Here is a 22,077-nt window from a genome sequence, read left to right on the forward strand (position 1 = left end):
AACTAGACCTTTCGGCACATCCATGTTCCACCTTTCCATTACTTTAGCTTCTACGAATATTTTAACAACATTCGGAAAGCCCCCTGTTATATTAATATTAATAGGTGTCATACAATCAAAATGCTTGTTATCTACTTTCCGAATAACTTCAATAAAATAGTTTTGCAATTTTATGGTATAAATAGCTTCTCTTCTATATTCATGTTGCTGAAAAACTTGGTTGAGACTCTTTATTAAGAAAATAGTAAGGTAATATAAAAGTAAGTTATAAATAGTTAGGTATGTCTGAGGTAGTAAAACCAGCGTCACGTCAGACTACTGTTTATTGAGCTTATAATAAACTGTTAAGATTCATTTTAATACATAGTACATAAGTTTTTGAGAAATTATAGTGATATATCCTCGCGTGTTTCGTTCAGAGCGCCGCAAGCAACGCGAGCAGCACTCGGCGAGGGTCGAGCGCGGCCAGCGCCAGCGACGGCCACCGCTGAGCGAGCGCTGCCAACAGCGCTGCAGCGCCACAGAGCGCCGCCGCCAGAGGCAGGAGACCGGGAGTGTAACCGCGGGGCATCAGGGGGGGAGGATGGTGCGCCGGCAGTAGCTCACGGTCCGCGCACGACGACCACGCCGTCACGTAGGCGCCGCGCCCCGCTGCCGTCCACGCCACGCTCAGCAACTCCAACGCTCCGTCTACCGCGCGCCAGTGGCGGAGATGCCAGAACGCGTACGCCACCGCCTCGCTGTCTCCACGCCGGAGGTAGTGCTCGGGCGGAAGAGTCAACGGCCGCAGCTCCAGGAGGTACTCGGGGACGTGGGCGTTGTAGTCGATGGCGCGGCGTGCGGCCTCCAGCGCGGACTCGATCAGCGACCGCGCTGTGTTTGAGGTCGAGAAACTGCTAGCGGCAGCGCGAGCCTTCAGCAGTGCCGCCGTGTAGCAGACGGTCGCGGAGCGCGGCAAAGACAGACACGCGTCGTCGTAGCGAGCGAGGAGAGCCTGACATCACACAACATAGAATGGTAAAAGACGCCGGGACCATTATCATCTCGAGGAGCCGGACACTGACCTGGACGTCGGCGTAGGCCTTTTGCTCGAGGAGTACCTCGATGAGGTTCTCGTGTAACGAGAGGGAACTCAGCGCCGGCGGAGCGTCCCGCGCCAACTCCCGGAAGAGGCGGGCGGCGTCTCGCAGGCGACCGAGGCGGCGAGCACACATGGCGGCGCGGCGCTTCACGTGCGCTAACACGGCAGCTTCACGCCGCGCCGCCGCCGCCGACCCTGCCGCCGCCAGCGAGCGCCACGACGCCTCGCCCGCACGCCACGCCCGCCGCAGGACGCGCTCAGCCTGAACCACACGCACGGCGCCGTCAGCGATCGATCGAGTCTATCCTACCAGCAGGCGCGTGTGGAAGCCGACCTCGAGGACGGTGGGCGCGTCTTCCTCGGCCAGCAGCAGCAGGGCGGCTGCGCAGTCCGGCCTTAGCGCGAGAGCGGCGCGAGCACACGCAACCCGCGCAGCTGGCTCTCGCTCGCGCCACGCTCGAGCCAGCGTCTCGTCCACGCCGGACGTCCCCGCGCCGCTACAGAACCACGCTTGATGCTCCTGAGGGACAGACGATTGAGGACTTCGTCGAAGGTCAATGAAACACATCGCTGGATGTCGGCGACTCACCTGTGCGGAGAGGTTCATGTCGTAGTAGGTGAGCGGCGCGCGGCGGACGGCGCCCCACAGTCGGCCGTACTCGGCGCCGCGGAGGAGCGACATGGGGTTCCTCCAGACCTTAAGGTCGAGCGGGTCTCCGTCACCGTTGCCGCCCAGCCACGGCCCGAGATGGTTGAGAGAGACCTAGCGTACAGCACTATGCTGAGTAGTTCACCGACAGTTCAAGAGAATTTATAATAATTAACATGTGAGGGTTCGTTTGTTATTTATCTACTTATTTAGTGAGGAAACATCGGGTCGCATCAAGACAACACTGGTTGACTACACTGGTTGCAACTGTCTTATATTGCTAACCAGTGTGTGCTTTTTTCAATCTTTCCTTCGTGTGAACTGTTCCTATTTTTTTATAATATTTGATTTCAACACGGATATTCTAGATATTTTTGTGATAGTTACGAGAATACACTTAAATATAGCTATGTTTGTCATATTTACTTATCATTTATATTTTCCCGACGTTTCCTTTACTTTGCAGTGATTGTGACGTCACGGACAGACGAGGTGAAACAGTTTGTCAGTAAGTGTCGTTATTTGTCATCTTCAGCCAACAATAACTTAATGTGTCTTGATGTGTGGAAGTGTGGTCAAGGCCACTTGATTTCCTATTTTTGATAAAGGGATCCGATCCGCGGGTGTTAGATATTTGCCAGCTAACTTCTTTATCGAAATTACTATGTTTTTATTTTCAATCACCTCATTGATTAATCTCAGTATATACCTACCTGTCTTTATGATCGAGGATAGGTAGTTTGTCAAACTGGATGCAGGTCCAATGTATGTTTACACACAGATTTTTTAAATATCTAAGATATGTTATTCAACCCTCACATATATAACCCACATCACACATTAACACTGAGGTGTGACAGACAGCAAGTTGTTATATATCAAGGGTTACAAGGCAAAAAAAATACACAAAACTTTACAGAGCTAATGAAGTTAAAAAGGAGTTGTTGAGATTATGTTCTATTAATCAGATCATGAATAGTAATATACTTAAAACATGAGATTCACTCTTTAATATAAGCAACTTCACGAGGCTCCAGTCGCGGGTGACCGATGGAGGCAAAGAGGCCGGCATCATCTCAGTCTAATGAAGTTAAAACTATATAATGATTCCTTTTTGTATTTTGTATGAAAAGATAAAAATATTTATTTAACAATTCTCTTAGTTTTATTGGACTTTATATACAAAAATTCTATTTGTTTCCAACACAGCTCTAACAGTGGTGAAACTTTGAGTATTTTTTGAATAAAAGGACTCTTAAATGATTACTTAAAAGTAATTCATTTGAGAAGCATCTGAAAGTCACTGTAAGTTGTGTTCCACAGTTCAGGTAATGTTTCTTTCCTTATTTCACAGACCGTTTCTCTAATGTAAATAATATTATTATAAATGTTTGTGAACTTTGATAAATATTCAAGACATTCAAAAACTCAACACACATCAAAAATAAAATCCCATAAACCACCTTCGTAGGTGGTGATATAAAATACATATAAATAAACTCTGAACTACAACAACAAAAACAACTCTAATTTACAGTCAGGATCTTTATTAGTTGCATTAACTATATTAAGTTTCACTATTTTGTTGTTTATTTGTTGACATCAAACATCCCTCATGTTACATCAATATCAGTTTGTTGTTAAAAACACTTGAACTGTTTCTGTAGTAATTAATTAGGATTTTTATATTTTACAGATAATAAAAATAACAACATCATTTTTAATATGAAACCCTTCGAAACTGAGGATAAACTATATTTTTTGTCTGACAAATGTAGATATAGAAATCATAACGTCTTTAGGTTTTACTGAGAATTAAAAGTCAAATACACAAATTTTAATAGAATATATATTTATATACAGTACTTTGGATGAAGTCAACCTTAAAAAATATAACTATGAATTGAAATTCTAAGAATAAGGTAAATAATAATTAAAGTTATTTCTCATTGAATTATTTTTAAGATATATATTTTTAATTATAAAATTATAATAACAAAAACGTATGTGAATATTGTGGGAATATAAAAGGCACCTGTTCAATGAAAGAAGTTCCATACTTCTTGAAGTACCACCACTCGAAAATAAGGATGAGGCCGGAGATGAGCGACGAAGTCCCGGTCAGAGCTACATAAAACTTAGGCGTGAGCGAGCTTAAGAACGATGACGCATCCCACATCATAATTATTCTTATACACTTTATATATTAGCAAACCAGAACCACACCGAATGGGTCTACGCATTCACAACATGATTTATCGATTTCATCACAAATTCAAATATTCCCATAAAAACAAAGTTTCAGATTACACCAAATAATCGATTCGCAAATGACAGCTAACAGTTTAAAAACCTGTAAGGAGTGATTATAAAAATATCTTTTTTTATTTTCACTGTTGACAGTTTTAAAATAAAATAATAAAAATAATATTATATTCAAAGAACCCTTCACTAAGATTATTTCTTTGAAAAATAATTATAAGCTGGTGTTTTTTTTTTATCGAAAGCAAAAATATAAAATAAGATACATGTGTGCCTCCTACCTTAAACATCCTTCTATAAGAACTATTTTAAAACTAGATCACTTGAAATTATAAAAATTTGCTAGACAATGGGCTAATCCAAAAATAAACTCTAATAGAGAGAGTAATTTCCAATCAGTTGTCATATTTCAGCTGTCAGATTCAATTGTCATTAAAATCTGAGAAGGTTACTTTACGTAACATCTCTTCAAAATCAAAGTAATACTGTGACTACAAGGACCCTCGAGAGTTTGGTATCATCACATCACATCCATGATGTTGGGAAGAATAGGCAAGAAACACGCGGAGATCGCCGCCAGCTTCGCTTCCTCGGCGGCTGGTTTCGGTGGCGGAGCGTTCATCGGACTCCTTTACTTCACCGACTGGAAGGTGTTCGTCACTAAAATCCCCTTTTACAGAGGCAAGTTCAAGGACGAACCTAAGGAAGAGTAAGAGGAGTGTTGTCGTCAGTGTAGAGACAATTTATTTATAATAGTATGTAATTATAAGTTGTGATTACTGTTTTGGACTTTTATTAATAATTGACTTTCTCCATTTGCTCTTTGGTAGAATCCTATTAAACACATTTATAATTTTATATGGGTATAGGCAGATATTGGAAATATTGTACTTGATAATTCTGCTCGTAAAATAACTTCAATAATCAACTATTGACATACATCTATCTATTATAGTTGTTTCCCCAAGTTACTCCTATAAATAACAATAAAACCTTGCTATCTATTAATATTGGAAGGGTGATAAGCTGCTGTAAGGATATAATACATGTAGCATTGAATTATTTATAGTTATCTAGTTTTTGTTCATATCTTTGGCGGTGTAGTGTTCTGTGAGGTGTTGGGGACAGAGGATGCATGATGTGTATTTTATACAAATAAGTGGTGGACAGACTTCAGTAACATCTGTCGCCCGTGACACAACCTCTTACTATATACAACTATTGTGATTCTGTTCTGTTTAAATGATGAGGAATGAAGGAATGAATTAAGGTTTACATGTTTCTTGGTGACTGTTACATTGTTGGAAAGTTTCTTGAAAATCAGATTCACACATTTTAAATGAAAGAGCAACAAGCGTCCATACCAAACATTCATGTCTTTACAAACTTGCATTTATATCAGTAGAACTGAGTATAAATGTATAAATGTTGTGAGGGAGAATGACAACGTAATTTAAAGTGAAAACTTAAATTAATAAAGCCTTCCAATGAATTAGAATGATAACATTGTTGTAGGAGACTACACAATGAATAGCGACCTCGGCTCTACTGACATATTGTATTGAGTCTTCTAATGCTCCAACTCTAGTTATTTATAATTTAATAAGAGATATTTGTGTGAGAGCAACCTTCACATATTCTCGTATGTTGTGTTTTGACCTCATCCATATGGAATCTCTTATATTTGATTTATTTATATAATTACTTTAGAATCATTACACGACAGCTTTGGAAATATACCTGAGGAAATGATATTTATATTTTACTTTCAATTTTCATTTTATAATCATTAAATTAGTGCTACTTTAAACTGATAAGAATATTTTGAAATTGTAGCATTTTCCTAGGAATATCTGTTGGGCCTGATGTCTATAGATTATGAGACTGTATACCATAGCTTTTGACCAAGGCAATATTAATCATCCCATAGAAAATACATTTGGGCCATCAATTTTCGTTTTTCGGCTACTCGACGAAGAGCGCATCGGGTCCAATCCATTCCTCACCTCCTTGTGTTGGGTCATAAAACTATATGAGATGTTTTCTAGAAGGTTTGGTTATCTTAAGGCTATGATAACTAAACTAAAGGAGGGCTTAACTCAAGTAAACTATGTTCGATAGATTTAGTTTAAAGAACTGCAAAGTAAGTAACAAAATATTGAGGAATTAACTTATCTGGTTCATCAATTGTTTTTTCATTTCTTCTGGAATCTCTTTTTATTTACTCTAAGCGTGCCAGCTAGTGTGAATTATATGGCTGGAGTTGTAAACCCTTGGCTAATGGAATTGATGTAAACCAGTTGTTGATTATAACATTCCTGTTTGTTCCGTGAATCGTATGCGTCAATTCTTTAACGAAAGATCCACCCGATGGTTAGTGGTGACACTCTTTTCCCAGGTTTGTTCTTCATCAATCACATATTCTGGTTTAGATCTTTTAACAGATATTTCAACGTTCGTTCACCTGACTACTGTCTCGAAAATTGCATAAGTAAAAATATATCAAAGGAAGATACTTTACTTGCCAATGCTCTACAGTCTGCAGGTGCGACCGGGTCCTGTTGCAGGGCGTATGATACGGTGATGAAGAGTACGTATGGTACGTATGATCGCAGAGATCCTAATCGAAGTGTTCCCTTTAAGTGCTGCCCGGGCGTACGGATTTTTAGCACGTATGCTCCGGCGTGGCTGCTGAATGACAATGTTATGTGAATTTTCTAAAGTATAAGTATTACAGTCACCTATCGCCTTTCATGTCTAAACGACTTACATGACTTTCTTCGGAATCTGATGGTTCATACTATTCGTTACTTTGAACATCGTCATCCAGCATTAAGTGTTCGGTTCCACTAGCAGAACCATCTTCTAGATGTCCATCACTAAGGTTTCGGTTGAATAAATTAATTATAGTATTTTCACTTTACCAAGAAAAGAAACATAGTCTACATCAAAAATAAATAAACGCTTTTAAATAAAAAAAATATTGTGCATGAAGTCCCTCAGCGTGGAAGAAGTTAAACTCCGTGATGTTGGAATGAAAACAGGAAGGGGTAGAAATTGATTATTAAGGAATTAAAGAGTTTCTTTAAGAAAAACTTTATTAAAATTACTTACAAGTCACAATTGATTACTCGCTTGCGTTCGAGCGCCACGCATTCCCTCTAGCTCTCTCTTTTTATTCGTGTTTTGTGTTATCCAATCATTCTAAGTTTATATTCTTACAGTACTTTGTTAACACAGGCCAGGATACAGGATAAAATATACAGGTACAAGTTCATTCAGTATCTTCGTCGGAACAGCTGCGAGCGCATACGATGCAGGGACCCGAGTGGAGCCGATGCTGTCGTTGGCAATTTGGCATGATATAGAATTTAAAATATAACACGTCCAGACCAGACAGACCACAGGCACAAAAAGAGTGTCTGTCAGTTAACGAATTAAGAAAGCGTTGGCGTTAGATGATAAGTAACAAGACCAACTGACAGACATTCTCATCTCGTTTGCCCGTGATCACGGTTGTTGCAAAGTAACGAAAATGTCGGGTGTATGTAGTTTTAAAATAATAACATAATGCATAGTAATCCGAAAACGTTCATTTTCTTCAGAAAACGTCATGTTTTTAATACAGCCCAAAGCGAAAGCGGCTCTCATTGTGATACGATGTGCTTGACTCGACTCCACTTGGGTCTATAAGAATGAAGGAGCATTTGAAATAATAATAGACTTGGTTGATGTAGTAACTATTTTTTTATTGCATAAACCAAAGCACAGTACATAACAGGTATATTGTTTTCTGAGAGCATCATATCTCGTGAAAAAATCATTATTTACTTTTGTATTACGTACATACATTCATTGATCCAAATCATTCTTAATTTTGAACATTTAGTGCCCATGAACTTTATATGAAATCTTATTAACAAGGTACTAGCCTACAACTAGATTAAAAACTTATAAATATCATTACTTCATAAGCTGGTTGTGGAACATTCTTATTTTAGAGCACATTTTAAAGTATAAGTTTGTTAAATTTTTGAAAGTAATACGTTACTTACGATTATTGCTACAATGTTTGATGAGAACTATAATATATAATTTAGTATACTATATGATGAGAAATAATGATTTGTAACTTATACTTGCTTACGCGCTTATGTTTAAATGTAAGAAAATACGACGAATGGTAAAGATATTTTTTGCAAATTAACTCTGTATTTTTATTTACGTATGAAAATAAGTTCTTTATCCAATTTCTCTTAAACGTTAACCGAAGAATAAAATATTGTAGGCCTGTTTTATCAAAATTCGTTACAATCTATTCTTTTAAGATGAACAAATTGAGCAAAACGAACAAAAATGACCTTTTGTGTATAGAGGTCAATGAACTCTAACACGATAACCATCGCGTCGTTTAAATACCGTAAGTTTCAGTTCGTTTCGCTTGCAAAAGAATAAGCTACTGAAATTAATGGAATGGTTATAATATTAGAACTGCTTCCCCTGCATCCCCCCTCCTTGTCCCTCGCACTCCTGTTTATTAGAACCTCAGTTCGTTGTTCCTGTCGCCGCTGCCTCCAGCATCCTCATCGTCATCTGGTGCTCCCCTCACGTCACCCTCCCTCACCTCACCCCCCCGAGACTCCGTCTCCTCAGCCTCGTCTTCACCTACAAACCAGAGTCGATCAGTATTGCGATAGTAATAACGTACAAGGTACAATTAGCGGATGCGTCATTACCGGGGCACCGAGGCTTTCCCTTAGTCCTCGAGCCGGCGAGCTCCACGCCATGCGCGTCCACACACCAACACACGCCGAGTGCGGCGTGACACTGGCGAGGTCTGTACCAACCGCGAGAATCGCAGGACGGCACGTACGAGCCCGGAGGAGGAGCGGGGTGAGCCCGAGACAGCGCCGCGCACGGCCGAGAGGCCCGGGACAGGCATCCGCACCAGGACCAACGAGACAGCGCCCCCGGACCACACGACGACAGGAACGGCCGGAGACAACGCTCGCGCTCGTCGTGACCTGAGACAGACGGGTTAGGGCGACTGATGCAGGATGGGTCCTGAAATGAAAGAAATACTTACGGAGCGCGTACAAGTCGCTCGGAGACAGCAGCCCGTCGCCGCCGGCGTCCAGGTGGGAGAACATCCAACGGACCTCGGGCTTACAGCCTGAGGGGAAACCTGCACACACACACGGAAAGACTAGCAAAAGGGAGACTTACTTTTCATGATTATCGTTCCTCTAATTACCTTCTTGCGGCGGAGGAACGCCTCCCGCCTCGTCCATCAAGACGGAGAACCAGTCGAGGAGACGGTTAGCCATCTTATCGAGAGCGCAACCATCAACGTCTGTTGAAGAAAAGTTGAGTTAATTAGACAACACTCTGTCCCGAGATATCCGTCACGTCGATACACTATCCAAAATACCTTGAGACGGACGGCGGAAAGGGCGCTCGTACACCTCGTTGTGAGAGTCGAGTCGGCGACGTCTTCGTTCCTATAATATGCAACAGTGATCATCCTTTAAATATAACGTTTCGAAACAATTCGATTATAATAACGCTATTGTAATGAAACATACGTACATCTTCGTAGAAGCCGCGGGTGCGGTGCTGTCGAGGGCGCGGCGCTCGGGGCTTGCAGGGACAGAAGCCGCGGCAGGCGAGGCGCACGGGCGGCGACGAGCGGTGCACGCAGTTATGGAGGTCCAGCCGGCACAAGGACGAGTAGGTGCGGTTGTCGGAGCCGCAGAGGAAGGCCGCGCGCGCCGCCCCGCCGCACCCCACACAACGGCCGGGCCCCGGACCGGACCCCGGACCTGACCCCGGACCGGACCCGGGACTGGACCCCGCTCGGTGCTCCGAGGAAGACTCGTAGAATACGTCCTCGTCATCGCTCGACACGTCCGAAACTATTTGATCTCTGTCGAAGAGATCATTAGATCGAATGAATCGAATGGGAAAAGTTCTCATCAGAGAAAAAATTGATAAAAGCCGAATATTGAATGTATCACTCTTAAAAAAGCTTAAAAGTGTTCAGGAGTTGAGGCAGACGCAGTTGAAAATGTTTTGAGGTTTGAAAACTACCCAAGAGGCTTGTAGTAGACTGGCGCCCGTCAATAGCCGAAGTGAAATTTTATTTCCGCTACAAATATTTTAATAATTGTTTGCGGCGATGTAAGGAATCGAACTGTCATTTTATATACTAAATGATTGAGCATTAGGTATAAATATATCAGTTAAAATTATCTATAATTAGTAATGATCAGTGTTAAAGAAGCACATACCCTAATACTTCCAAATTTTCGCTTAATTTTAAAAACAAAATTATTTTTATTACTATTTTCATGACGTGATCACGGGCGGTGCAATAGAACTGAGACGTCGGGAGAATTTAGTTCGAAAAGGGAAAACGTTTAACATATCCGAAAATTGTAGTTATATTTAACCGAAAAGTCAGGAAAGTTTTAGAGGTCATTAAAACCAAATACTTTTACAGTTTGAGAAGTCGTTAGGTTAGAGCATAACTTTTGTATTAAATTATTTCAATTTACAAATTCCTTGAAGCATATCCAATATTTCAAAATTTTTAAAATTTAACTTATTAACGAACAAATAGTTATATATTTTGAGAATAATTTAAAATGTATAAATTAATACGGCCAGATTCGCATGTAGGAGGTAAGTTGAATGTTCATTGTTTTTTTAAATCTATACAGTGGCATGAACATTATTGACCTTTTAAAATTAAACGGCGAGATCCCTTTAGGTGAGAATCAAAAATATGTATTCAGGTTAACATCGTAATATTTCGAAGTTGTTTTTGAATTGAAAAATCTGTCCATAGCTATACCTATGGAAATGAATTTTTTTTCAGTTTTTTTAGTATAAAATTTAAAAAAATATTAGGTCCTGCTAAAACTAAAAAGCTCTATTACAGTGTTGGTGGACATCAAAGATCATCACACAACATGTGTAGGTGTGTGGATCTCATGACCCACTGCCCAGACCTGTCACGTTGTGTTTTGCACGAACAACCTACTTTCGTTATATCGTGATATGAACTTTTATCTAGCGACTCATGATTCAGTAAGGTTTGGAAGTCTTGAAATCATAAAGTTATAAGACAATTTTATTTTAGAAACACCAACTGACCTGTTACCGCAAAATTGTAAAATTAATAAATTTTGCTTCGGTGCTTCAGCTTCCTTTATGAATTTACAAAACACGCGTATTCTTCTAATAAATATATGTAACTTTAAGTGCTAAATTGATAATTTCTCAATAATAGTATTTTTTTAAGTTCCTAAAAGCGACCGTCGCCCCACTCTTTGCTTAGTGTTAGTATAAAGTGTGTTGCGGTATTGGTTCGATGAAATGTTGAAGTCAACAATAAATACCCTCTCCTGAGAACGTCTTTCTTGGAGGCGCAAAGCGCGGTGTAGGAGTCGCGCAGCAGACACACCTCGCGCTTCTTGCACACGAGAGCGCGACACATCGGATCTGAGTGAGAACAGTTACTGATGTTCGTTACATGGGTACGAGGAATTGCAGCTCCAGCACATTAAACGGACGATACTTACTCTCAGGATCGTAAACATATCTCCGAGGACGACGCGCGTGCGTTACGGCCGTCTCCTGAAACGAAATCGTTTGCCTACATTTGCATATGACACATATCGTTGTTGCGACACCCTAACGTTATACGACTAGGTACAACCGATATATAACTTGTCCATTAAATATTAAAGAAATATGCAGGATTTTCTAAATTAAATTATTCAATTATCTGTCTCAACATGGTTTGTAACTGTGAAGGTGTGATTGCAAAATTGAATATGAAAAGCTAACGTTAACAATTCATTATTGTTGACCTACATCGTACCTGTCGTACGGAACCTGTCGGGGATTCATACCTACAATTAAATACACATTAGAAAGAAAAATACATCGAAATAAGTATTATGTAGGTCACAAAAACAATAAAATATATAATTTTCAAAACATCACCAAGGGTACGTTTATATATTATGTAGGTCAGATACCGGGGCATCGTCGAACTCGAAGTCCTGGTCGATCCTCCTCTGAGCGGCGTTGGCAGGCAGCGCAGCCAGCAGGGCAGCCAGCAGAGCTGCCAGCCCCCTAGGCCGCATTGCGCTCGGTAAGTGGTGATTTAGTCACAAAGTAGAGCGCGGTCGTCAGGCTCGCGCGAGACGGGAGACTGCCGCAGCCGGCGACCCTCCGCGACACGACAACAAGAAAGGGCTCGCGTTGTACCTACACACGGATTGACTCTCAGAGGACATGCGGGGGACCCCGGGCGGCGGTCAGGGTTCAGGACGGATGTTAAGTTAGGGATTAGTCCTAGAAATAACGACCTTCAAATTTCTCATTGGGCTTATTCTATTCGAACAATCCCTTTTAGGCAACTAAGATTTAAGCAGCATTTATTCAAATTATATAGAACGGTTAAGTTATTCCATTATCAATACGTACTCGTATGTAAACACTCGTTGTTAAGGCTTAGGTGAGTGCAACATTTTATTTCCTGACTGGGACACCCTGTCATATCTGTTCTAGTCTAATCTTCAGTCCCAGGCTGTGCCGGTGTCCCCCTCCTCCCCCCAACCCCGGGTGTCAGGAGCGAGCCCTCGCCCGAGAGAGACACCAGCTCGACCGTCTCCCGGGGGGTGAAGGAGGGGCGAGGGTGAGGAGGTGAGGGAGGGGGGCAGACGCAGTGGCGCCAACGACTGCGATCGATGAACAGTGAGGTGAACACAGCTCGGGTCAACAATAATACAGTTTAATGTTCAGAGAGCTTTATATACAGTTCCATATGATGAATGAGGAATAAGTCTGTGAGGATCCGTGGAATGTTTCACAGAAAAGAACGAATAGGAATTTTTAAAAAGCCTGAAGCGATTTAAGTTAGTTGTCGCGACTGTCGGACGACCTCTAACAACTTTCAGCGCCATCATCAGTATCAGTCACAACCTTAACTTAAAGTGTCCGTAGCTGTACTTTCAATAAGTTAATTTAAGATATCTTTTTTATTAAATCATAAGATATCTACGAACGTACTAAAGAATATAAACTCAAACTTTTTGTATCGCAGGCATCCGAGTCTAAGTTAGCAGAACAAGCTACTGTAGGTATTACAAATGAGTTCTTAATCTTGATTTAATAATTAAAAAATGGGAATTAATGTTACGAAATTAATATCTAAATATACGCTTTGATTTTTTCTTCGTATTTAATGTAATATGGAACATGTAATAACTACGGACGGTTAGATTTCATAAGAGAGACGCTTAAAAAGGGTGAAGGAAAGGAAGCCATAACTTAACATGCGATTATTCTGATTATTGAAGAGAGATAAAATTAAAAAGTTACTTTACTAGTAAAGAGTGCGGGGAAAAATCCAAGTGTAACTTTGCGTACGATTTAAAAACTATAATTAATCTTTTTTATCGTACATGATATTTAAAAGTGACTCCCACGGAGAGCAGAACAAAATCAGCAGAGAGCTGTATAATGTATTGGTCATCATAATGTTTAAGCTGTGAGTGAAGAAGAGCGCCTGATTTAAAAGTACAATAGGCAATCTAATTTCAGAGGATACGTCACAGCAATTTCAGTATTTAACGTAATGACGATGTATGTAAAAAAATGTGAAATAACGTAACGGATGAGGTACCTACTACAGACCTGATGAATTCCGTTACACCTCTAGCTCTACACTGAACGAAAACCTATTGATATGACCTATCTTTATAAAGGGATATAAAACATATTTTGAGGTCATTTATATCAAAATAAAAGTTTTTTACGTGGTAATATACTGGGTTTGTCAATCTATTGATATAATAATAATAATAATTTGTTTATTTCAGACAATTTACAGTCCATTTGTTAGTTACAAAAAAAAGAACCCTTACAACTATATTAGTACAATAAATAATGATAATAAGACAAAAAAATTAACATAAGGAAAAAAAAAACATTATTTGCTTAGTCTAATCTGATATTAATCTTCTATAACGACTAGGCTGCTAAGGAAAGTGGCCGACACAAATACATGTTAAACTGAAAACAATGCTACACTTAAGATTAAATTGTTTGAGTTTAATGTGAGGACTATGCTTTGAGGTACCTACTCAAATTATCCATCAGAAGTTATTGAAACCTCTGCTTGACCATTTACACTTTTATCATACGTAGCTGTCAATTGTTTTATATTTTTTTTAATAACAATGTATTGGAAGTTTATACCACGTCTTGATAACATAAAACTACGAGTTTTTTGTTCTAATTAGGCGTTTTTTTTTTATTTTACATGGAAATAGGCAAACTCGTTTTATGAAAATTCCTTGATTAAAGAAAAGAATAAAACTATTAAATAAAAATATACTTTGACGTAAATTACAATGCTGAACAGAGACTTTTCTGGTTACATTCGACTACTGAGTACTGACGTTAGCAAGACCTGCAATAAGCTCTGGTTTGTCTCTTACTAAATTGAGTGAGAGAGAAATAAAATTAGCTATGAATTACTGTAACAATAAAAACAAAAATTTACCTAATCTGGTAAAGCTGCCTTCGAAGTATGTTCTAAAGATGATTTGATGTTAGATCTGGACAGGCCCAAGGTTTTTAGTAGGTTGTGGAGAGATTTAGCTTTTACAACGCTCGCTCCCACTTCTACCGCGTACAAATTTGCCACGAACCTATTCTTAGTGAGCTTCGTAATACTTATTGATCTTGATGGCATGGTCTTTGGGGATGTTGGTTTCCCAAGGAACCGTTAGCTCTATTAACACGACGCACTTCAATATTCGCGCCTACGGAAATGTCTGTTCTGGACGCCGACGCTCATATATCCTGTGGGATTCTATATTGCCTCTATAGATAAAGGTAACCCCTTTAAAACTTCTGAAATTCGATCTCGTTGTTATCAAAATCTATGTATTTCTAAATTAAGAAGTTACTGATAACTTTATATTTTCTCAGAACTATATAACCTAATGCCTGTCCGCCTTCAAGTTTAATTTCTAAAAATATGATAAAAACAGGGAGTACTCGCTCTAGACCGGTATTTTTATTGTGAAACAATTATATATTAATAATGTAAAAAAAGTGAAATTCATGAAAAAAAATATTAAAAGTAAAAGCTATAAGTTCATTTAATTCTTTAATAAGACTTCGTCCACTTACAACATTTTTTTTTAAGAGAGTTGTCTTGGAGCAATCGCTTTTTATTTTTGTTTCATGTATAGGTAAAAGAAAAAATAAAATGCCAATTAAAATATTTTGTAGAATAATATAACTTTTTTTTATAAGCCTGCAATCTACATCAACCAATGTTGTCGTTCACTCCTGTCATCTTTGTAACCATAAGTGGGTGGTCGTTGGTACAAATATCAGTTATATTACTAAAGATTGGAAGGTTTCTTTATCAGGTGAAAATAACACCCTTCATGATAATATCAGAAAACCGAATTATCATTTTTGAGATCGCAATTTCATTTCAAACCTATTTACCTAAGTAAGAAATTGAACCGGTGATGTAACTCTTGACACAACATTGACGATACAGAGCTATAATAATAATATCAGAATTACATTTAATAAAAGCTTAATTAAATTAATGGGTCCAATTAAGACTAGGAGCACTGAAGCAAACAAAAAATAAATAAAGCAACAAGTTCTTATAGTAGGTCTTCACTTATATTTTTGTATATTTTACAAAATATTGTTTTGTAAGCGGTATTTAATATATCACCGTCATGTCATTGACTAAATAAATCGTAAAACTCCTAATAAATAATGAGGAGTACTCCAAAGTTTACGTACACTAAATAGTATTTTTATGACAAAATAAATAAATAATTAATTATAACATAAAAAAGTGTGTTGTTTCAGAAATAAAAAATAATAAATATATAAAAGAAATCATTACCGTAGTTTCGTTACTGAACACCACTTTAATTATCTCAGACGTTGACGTTGACATCTGTCTGTCAGAAACACATGATGTATCTGATAAGCGAACTGTGAAGATATTTCATTATTAATGTTATAAGCATAAATGTGGCCCTGATGAAGCTTCCGACTCCCATCTTCTCTTCGGATGTTCTAAACTCCTTCACCTTCTCTATGATGTTCTTTCCGTCAACATTCCCCGTCCTTTATTAAAATCATTAGAATTCAGTTGTAATAAATTGTTTAACCTTTGTATTATAATAGAATTAGTTTTACTTTTTTTTATAAAGTATATATCCTATGTTTGTATTTAATGGAATTTGTGTTGTTTTAGATCTACTAACAAAGTTCCAAATTGTGATTTGATTCGAAGCTGTTAAATTTTATTTCATTCACAATTTAATCGTGTACCGTGTTTCCTTCCATTCTTCACCACATTGGCAGAATATACTGTGCAGTGTGCACGTCTTTGCACGGATGAAGGCCATAGGTATTTAAAACAACCAACGAATATTATAAGAAAAAACAAACTAAAAACTTGTAGCCTTTAGAGAAAGCTCAACACTGAGCCATCTCTTTTCTCATTCCTGTGATTTTTTAACCTAAACGAAATTTAACGATATAGAATGAACGGTCGTAAAAGAGGTGTACTCGTAAGAGGCCATCCGTAAAGTACACATGAATGAATTTTAGGACTTGTGAACCCCTCAAATTTAAGTTTGTATTTAAAAATAATCAAAGGAGGCAGCTATTTACATTTTTTACTTATTTTTTTGAAATAATGATCTAATAAAATCAATATAAAGTTCATCATTTCATAAAAATTTTCAAAACAAACGACTAGTTAGAAAACAATAAATTTGAGTGTCTCACTTGCATAATGCATTAGCTACAACAGAACTCTAGAAGTTAAATGACGTTGTATGAGATTATCTCATAGTTACTACTACTACTACTATTTCAGCCATGTGAGGTCCACTGCTGGACATAGTCCTCCCTCATCGACTTCCAAGCAGTTCGGTCGAAGCCGCCTGCATCCACCGTAAACCCGCGGCCTTGACTAAGTCGTCCGTCCATCTCGTTGGTGGACGTCCGACGCTGCGCTTTCCAATCCGCGGTCTTCATTCGAGCACTTTTCGGCCCCAACGGCCATGTGTTCTCCGGGCTATATTGGCCTGTCCACTGCCACTTCAAAGAGCTAATCCGTTTAGCTATGTCTGTGACTCTCGTTTTTCTACGTATCTCCTCATTTCTGATTCAATCCCGTAGACAAACTCCGAGTATAACTCTTTGAGCGACTCTGAGGCTATTCATAAGCCCTTTGATGAAGCACGTTTCGGATCCATGTCATCACTGGCAACACACACTGATTAAATACCTTCGTCTTAAGGCACTGAGGTATTTTGGACGAAAAGATTTTACGGAGCTTCCCAAACGCTGCCCATCCTAGCTGGATTCGGCGATTGAATCACGGGCAGACGAGGTGATCACGGTTGCTGCAAAGTAACCGAAACGTCGGGATTATGTAGTTTTTAAATAATAAAATCCGCGTAGTAAATCCGAATAATACTAGTTTCATTTTGCGTTTTAGTGTTTTAAATTTCGTCACTAAACTATTGACCTCGACATGCCCCTCGTCACACTTCGGTGTTACCCTCCCTCTTCATTAACGTGGGCCGTACTTTATGGATGGCTCGTAAACATCACTATGTAAACTTATCAACGTGTGACATCTGTGAAATCTTATATTACATTCTATATTTGATGCAAATTATTTGAGACTTTCTCCGTGTGTTTGGTTCGAACCTAGAGGCTCAGTACTAGGCCGTCATGAAATATTATGAAAGATAATGACAGGAATAGTCAGTTATATATTACTTTGAAGACAATCAATAACTACACGTAATAATGAAATATTTCAAAGATTTATTGAATCATTATTAATAAAGCACAGCGCTCTGAGTCTGCTCCTCACAGACACAGAATATTATCGTTTTATTGAATTCTTTAAATGCAAACCTAACATTAAACAGTTCCCGCCCCCCGCTGATATTTGCATTCAACGTCGTTTCACCAAACTATTTTATTAATATTGGAGCGAGTAATTAAAGGAGCGAGTCAACAACAAGCAGGCGAACAAAAACATTAAATAATAACAACATGTATAATAATATTTGAATCATCACACTTGAACTTAGGCTTATCAATCTATAATCTCTCACATTTGAACAACTCACTATATCTGATAAAAACTTCCTGATACATTACTTTTTTCTGGTTTGTTATCTTTCTTTTTGTATAAATTTTAACAAAAAATGTTTTCATGTTGAAGATGGGGGCATTTCAAGGTAATTTTTAGTTAAATAATGCATTTTTTTTTAAATAACTTAATAAGAAAACACGAAAAATCTAACATTGCCCTTATTTTTTTTTATCCCAACAATATAACAAGGCGTCATTATTAGAGAGAATCCTTCCTATACATCCTATATGATTGCACCACAAGCGACCGACGAAGAGTTGACCCTGGACGAGGACGATGGTTAGAGACTCGACAAGTAGTGCCACTTGTCAACTGAAATGAAAAATAAATGTTATAAGACGAGGACAGCAGGAGTCGCGGAAAGATATTAGTGAAACTGTTTACACAGAACATACAAGTGCACATTAGACGAGTACACTCACAACCAGTGCTAATCGCGTCGTGTCACGACACCGTACGTACCGCTGGCTGGTATGTCCTGAGGCAGAGCTGCCGGCGGAGCTCCGGCCAACACTCGCGCCGCCTCCCCGCGCTCCACGCGCGCCGCGCTGTTCGCGACCGACACGTTCATCTTACAGATGTCGCTGGCGTCCGCGGCCTCCCCCGCCACCAGCGCCTTCCAAAACTCGTGCACCTGCGACCAGAGAACGCCTCACTCAGTCCCCAGCTCCGAGCCGAACTACACTCGACACTGACCCTTTCGTCCTTTCGCTGACCTCGTCCACGACGCGGTGCGCGAAGGCGGCATCTTTGGCCTCTCCGTCGAAGGCGAACTGGTTGACGGGCTTCCCGTCCGGCACCTTGTACAATCTGAACCACTCCACGGTGGCCCTCAGTAGCCCCGGGAACACGGTCTCCACGTCGGCCACGTCGTTCATCCTGGCGGCCGCGGGGTCCTTCACGTCGATGGCTATCAACTTCCAGTCTGTCTCTCCTTCGTCGATGAGAGCGAGTGTTCCGAGTATCTTGACGGTGATGACGTCACCTCTGGCCGCGACCCTCTCGCCGATCTCTATGACGTCTATGGGGTCGTTGTCGCCGCGGGCTTGCGTGGCGGGGTCCACGTGCTGCGGGTTCTCCCAGGTCTGAGGCAGCGCTCCGTAGTTCCAGATGTACCCGTGGTGGGGGAACACGTTGGCCACGAACCTGAGCGCACCTTTCTTCACGTCCTGCTTGATTGGGTTGAGAGGTTCCCCGAGACTGATCTCCATCTTGGCGTTGCTCCAGCGCGGCACCTCCACCACCATGTGCGCCTCGCGCCGGCCGCGGTCCGCCCACAGCGGGATGTCGTGGAGCGGAGAGACGGGACCGCTCTCGTCCTCTGGGGATGGAACACACATCTTAATGGAATGTATTTTTTTTTTTAAGCGAGGGTCAATCATCCTCAATGGATTCATTCTGTCTATTATTCAATGATTTCTCAAAAATATTATATATTTAATTTCTCATATTAAATGACATTTTGAAGATATTAATTCTGAGTCGGCCATAGGGTGCTTCTTCTATACAATTTGCTTGTTATGTGCTAATGTTGTGTGCTCAAGATTAAGCAATGGAAATATTAATTATTAAAGTTAAAATAAAGAGGCATACATATATTATAATGAAAATAAAAAAATAACTCATTTCAAAGTATATTTAAATGAATCTTTTCATGTAGCCTTAAGATGCGAGACGTAATATTTATTTGAAATATAATTAAATAGCTACATTTAAATGAAATTAGTATTTTCGGATCACTACACGAATTTCATTATTTGAAAAAAACTACATCCATAATCCGAAAGTATTAGATCTCATTAATAGCTTTTTAATAAACCTTTATTATTATTACTATATATTTTTTTAATTTTCAAATTGAAAACTTATTATGTAGAAAGTTATTGTTTTTGTAACCAGCCCGAGGAACCGACTCCATCGGACTCCACGCTGCAGTGAGGATGGCCGTCGTGGAAGAATTCCATGAAATAGAACATCATGTTAACGGATCAGTTCTTAATGTATTTGTATGCTGGAGACCCTAAGGAATGTAATATTTTCTGCTTCATTTACTGTACCTGTATATTTATCAGTAGTACATTTATTATTATACAAACATGTTTAGTTTAATATAACATTAAAAAGCATTGTAAGTGTGGGAGAGGTTTTATAATGAAGAATAAAGATTCTATTAATATGTCACAAGTGTTTTATTTAAACAGTAAAATAAACAAGAGATGACATTGTTTCCTATTGATCTGTTGGACTGTGATCTCATTAACACGGGATGGAAAATAAAAATATATATGAAAATATGAACATGTACTTGAATTGCTGTAGAGAGTCCAGTGTTAAGACCATAACATTTGAAGAGAATGATTCACAATCAAATATATCAAAGTTACTTTATATATTAAATTGTATTAAACACTGTCGGAGAGAAAAATCATTCATTAAGATGGATGTTAATCTTACAGAGTTTAAAAACACAAGTCACATCTGTAAATACCAAAGTAAGTCTCTTTGTTTGTTACAGATTCATGAGATTGTAAAGAATCAAAATATACATGAACATGAGACATCCTCCGACCCTGAACATGCATGTGACAGTAAGAGATTTGAACTTGATAGGAGTCAGACAAACACTTATGTTATATAATATAGACACTGCAACAGTCCACATTCAAACAAATATTACTTATCTTTACTAATCTATCCATATTAAAATTATCTCACTTCTGTTGTTAGATTATCTTTACTAATATTTGTTTCCATAACAATTACATAAGCTTCATGATACTTAAAGGTATTTAAGATTCAAGTGTTGGCAAATATGGTCCTCGGTCAATACAAAACAGAATGACAAAAAGTTTGAATTATATCGATTGGTTGATTGGGGCGTAAAGATACATATTAGATTTACTCTCGGAACTCACAACGCGAAACACTTTGATAATCTTAAAATTAAATTTCCGTCTTAGAGAGTTTGAATTTATTAATATAAATGCCACCTAACTACAGGTTTCTAAACGGAGACTTGTGAATGTAAGGTCAACCTTTCACTGCAACTCTTACCAAATGACGTAAACCGACTCTGAGAACTCGATAATACGGAAACGTTTCTTATCAACCTTTGGACTGATAATTTATGAATAAGTTTTGAAGTACAGTATTCTAGGACTTACTAAAATAGACCCTGTAGTCGGGCGCGAAAGGAGAGCCACGTTCTTCAGCGATGAACATCTTGGAGCGGATCGTTTCAGTAACCGTCGTCACTTTCCTAACGTGAACTATGCCGACAGACGCACAAAGCGTTTTAACAAATGACAAACACCGGGGACTCGCCGCTAAAACGCGTGTTACTGACATTTTACACGTTTGACGTTACTTTGACGTTCGTAAGGTGACATTTTAATTTGTTTGCGGAGTTAAGGTTGCAATCGATGTTGACTTCTTTTCCTATTTTAGATATTGTTTTGAAATTTTTCTTAATACAAGACTGATTGGTCGTTAGAAAATAAATATAAATTAAATGTTGTTGTTGATGATATTTTAAATTTTAATAATATACTACTAATTTATCCTACTACTATTATAAAGGCGAAAGTTTGTAAGTATGGATGTATGGATGTTTGTTACTCTTTCACGTAAAAACTACTGGATGGACTACTACTAATGGATTTGAATGAAACTTTACCACGATATAGCTTATACATCAGAATAACACATAGGCTACAATTTTTGAGGTTTTTAAAGTGAGGTCGTAAAAAAAACCACATTTTTTGCGCTTACATTGCAAACGCTGACTGAATCCTACAAGATAGATCAAAACAATTTACTACAGTATTGTACAACTTA

General features: G+C 39.0%; 4 protein-coding genes across 4 annotated transcripts; 1 reads left to right on the top strand and 3 right to left on the bottom strand.

Annotated features, from left to right (window-relative positions):
• Positions 1 to 305: 305 nt before the first annotated feature.
• LOC116766861 (protein ST7 homolog) lies at positions 306 to 4,130 on the bottom strand. The gene is made up of 5 exons (XM_032656995.2): positions 3,766 to 4,130; positions 1,671 to 1,844; positions 1,416 to 1,601; positions 1,065 to 1,343; positions 306 to 994 (listed from the first exon to the last, which is right to left on the bottom strand). The coding sequence occupies exons 1-5, from the start codon at positions 3,910 to 3,912 to the stop codon at positions 416 to 418; spliced, it is 1,365 nt and encodes a 454-aa protein (XP_032512886.2). The 5' UTR covers positions 3,913 to 4,130; the 3' UTR covers positions 306 to 415.
• Positions 4,131 to 4,389: 259 nt separating this feature from the next.
• On the top strand, positions 4,390 to 4,774 carry LOC116767072 (cytochrome b-c1 complex subunit 10-like). Its single transcript, XM_032657228.2, has one exon. The coding sequence runs from the start codon at positions 4,526 to 4,528 to the stop codon at positions 4,703 to 4,705; it is 180 nt and encodes a 59-aa protein (XP_032513119.1). The 5' UTR covers positions 4,390 to 4,525; the 3' UTR covers positions 4,706 to 4,774.
• Positions 4,775 to 7,720: 2,946 nt separating this feature from the next.
• LOC116767140 (proteoglycan Cow) lies at positions 7,721 to 12,231 on the bottom strand. Its single transcript, XM_032657326.2, has 9 exons — positions 12,041 to 12,231; positions 11,579 to 11,633; positions 11,396 to 11,498; positions 9,582 to 9,918; positions 9,424 to 9,493; positions 9,247 to 9,345; positions 9,079 to 9,177; positions 8,729 to 9,016; positions 7,721 to 8,657 (listed from the first exon to the last, which is right to left on the bottom strand). The coding sequence occupies exons 1-9, from the start codon at positions 12,146 to 12,148 to the stop codon at positions 8,530 to 8,532; spliced, it is 1,287 nt and encodes a 428-aa protein (XP_032513217.2). The 5' UTR covers positions 12,149 to 12,231; the 3' UTR covers positions 7,721 to 8,529.
• Positions 12,232 to 17,883: 5,652 nt separating this feature from the next.
• On the bottom strand, positions 17,884 to 21,600 carry LOC116767141 (inorganic pyrophosphatase). The gene is made up of 4 exons (XM_032657327.2): positions 21,405 to 21,600; positions 18,957 to 19,561; positions 18,703 to 18,874; positions 17,884 to 18,552 (listed from the first exon to the last, which is right to left on the bottom strand). Exons 1-4 carry the CDS (start codon positions 21,586 to 21,588, stop codon positions 18,521 to 18,523), a joined length of 993 nt encoding a protein of 330 aa, XP_032513218.2. The 5' UTR covers positions 21,589 to 21,600; the 3' UTR covers positions 17,884 to 18,520.
• Positions 21,601 to 22,077: the final 477 nt, after the last annotated feature.

The sequence above is a fragment of the Danaus plexippus genome, chromosome 10 (assembly GCF_018135715.1).
Source record: "Danaus plexippus chromosome 10, MEX_DaPlex, whole genome shotgun sequence".
In the NCBI taxonomy this organism is placed as follows: domain Eukaryota; kingdom Metazoa; phylum Arthropoda; class Insecta; order Lepidoptera; family Nymphalidae; genus Danaus; species Danaus plexippus.

Excerpts from the sequence above, each read along its gene's own strand:
- LOC116766861 (XM_032656995.2), bottom strand. The coding sequence starts at position 3,912 with ATGATGTGGGATGCGTCATCGTTCTTAAGCTCGCTCACGCCTAAGTTT. Across the intron at positions 1,344-1,415 it reads ACGCGCCCACCGTCCTCGAG|GCTGAGCGCGTCCTGCGGCG; the intron begins GTCGGCTTCCAC and ends CGTGTGGTTCAG. Across the intron at positions 995-1,064 it reads AGGCCTACGCCGACGTCCAG|GCTCTCCTCGCTCGCTACGA; the intron begins GTCAGTGTCCGG and ends GTGTGATGTCAG.
- LOC116767072 (XM_032657228.2), top strand. The coding sequence starts at position 4,526 with ATGATGTTGGGAAGAATAGGCAAGAAACACGCGGAGATCGCCGCCAGC.
- LOC116767140 (XM_032657326.2), bottom strand. The coding sequence starts at position 12,148 with ATGCGGCCTAGGGGGCTGGCAGCTCTGCTGGCTGCCCTGCTGGCTGCG. Across the intron at positions 11,634-12,040 it reads TCGAGTTCGACGATGCCCCG|GAGACGGCCGTAACGCACGC; the intron begins GTATCTGACCTA and ends ATTTCGTTTCAG. Across the intron at positions 9,494-9,581 it reads CCCGCGGCTTCTACGAAGAT|GAACGAAGACGTCGCCGACT; the intron begins GTACGTATGTTT and ends TGCATATTATAG.
- LOC116767141 (XM_032657327.2), bottom strand. The coding sequence starts at position 21,588 with ATGTCAGTAACACGCGTTTTAGCGGCGAGTCCCCGGTGTTTGTCATTT. Across the intron at positions 19,562-21,404 it reads CGACTACAGGGTCTATTTTA|AGGACGAGAGCGGTCCCGTC; the intron begins GTAAGTCCTAGA and ends TTCCATCCCCAG. Across the intron at positions 18,553-18,702 it reads TCAGGACATACCAGCCAGCG|TTGACAAGTGGCACTACTTG; the intron begins GTACGTACGGTG and ends TTTTCATTTCAG.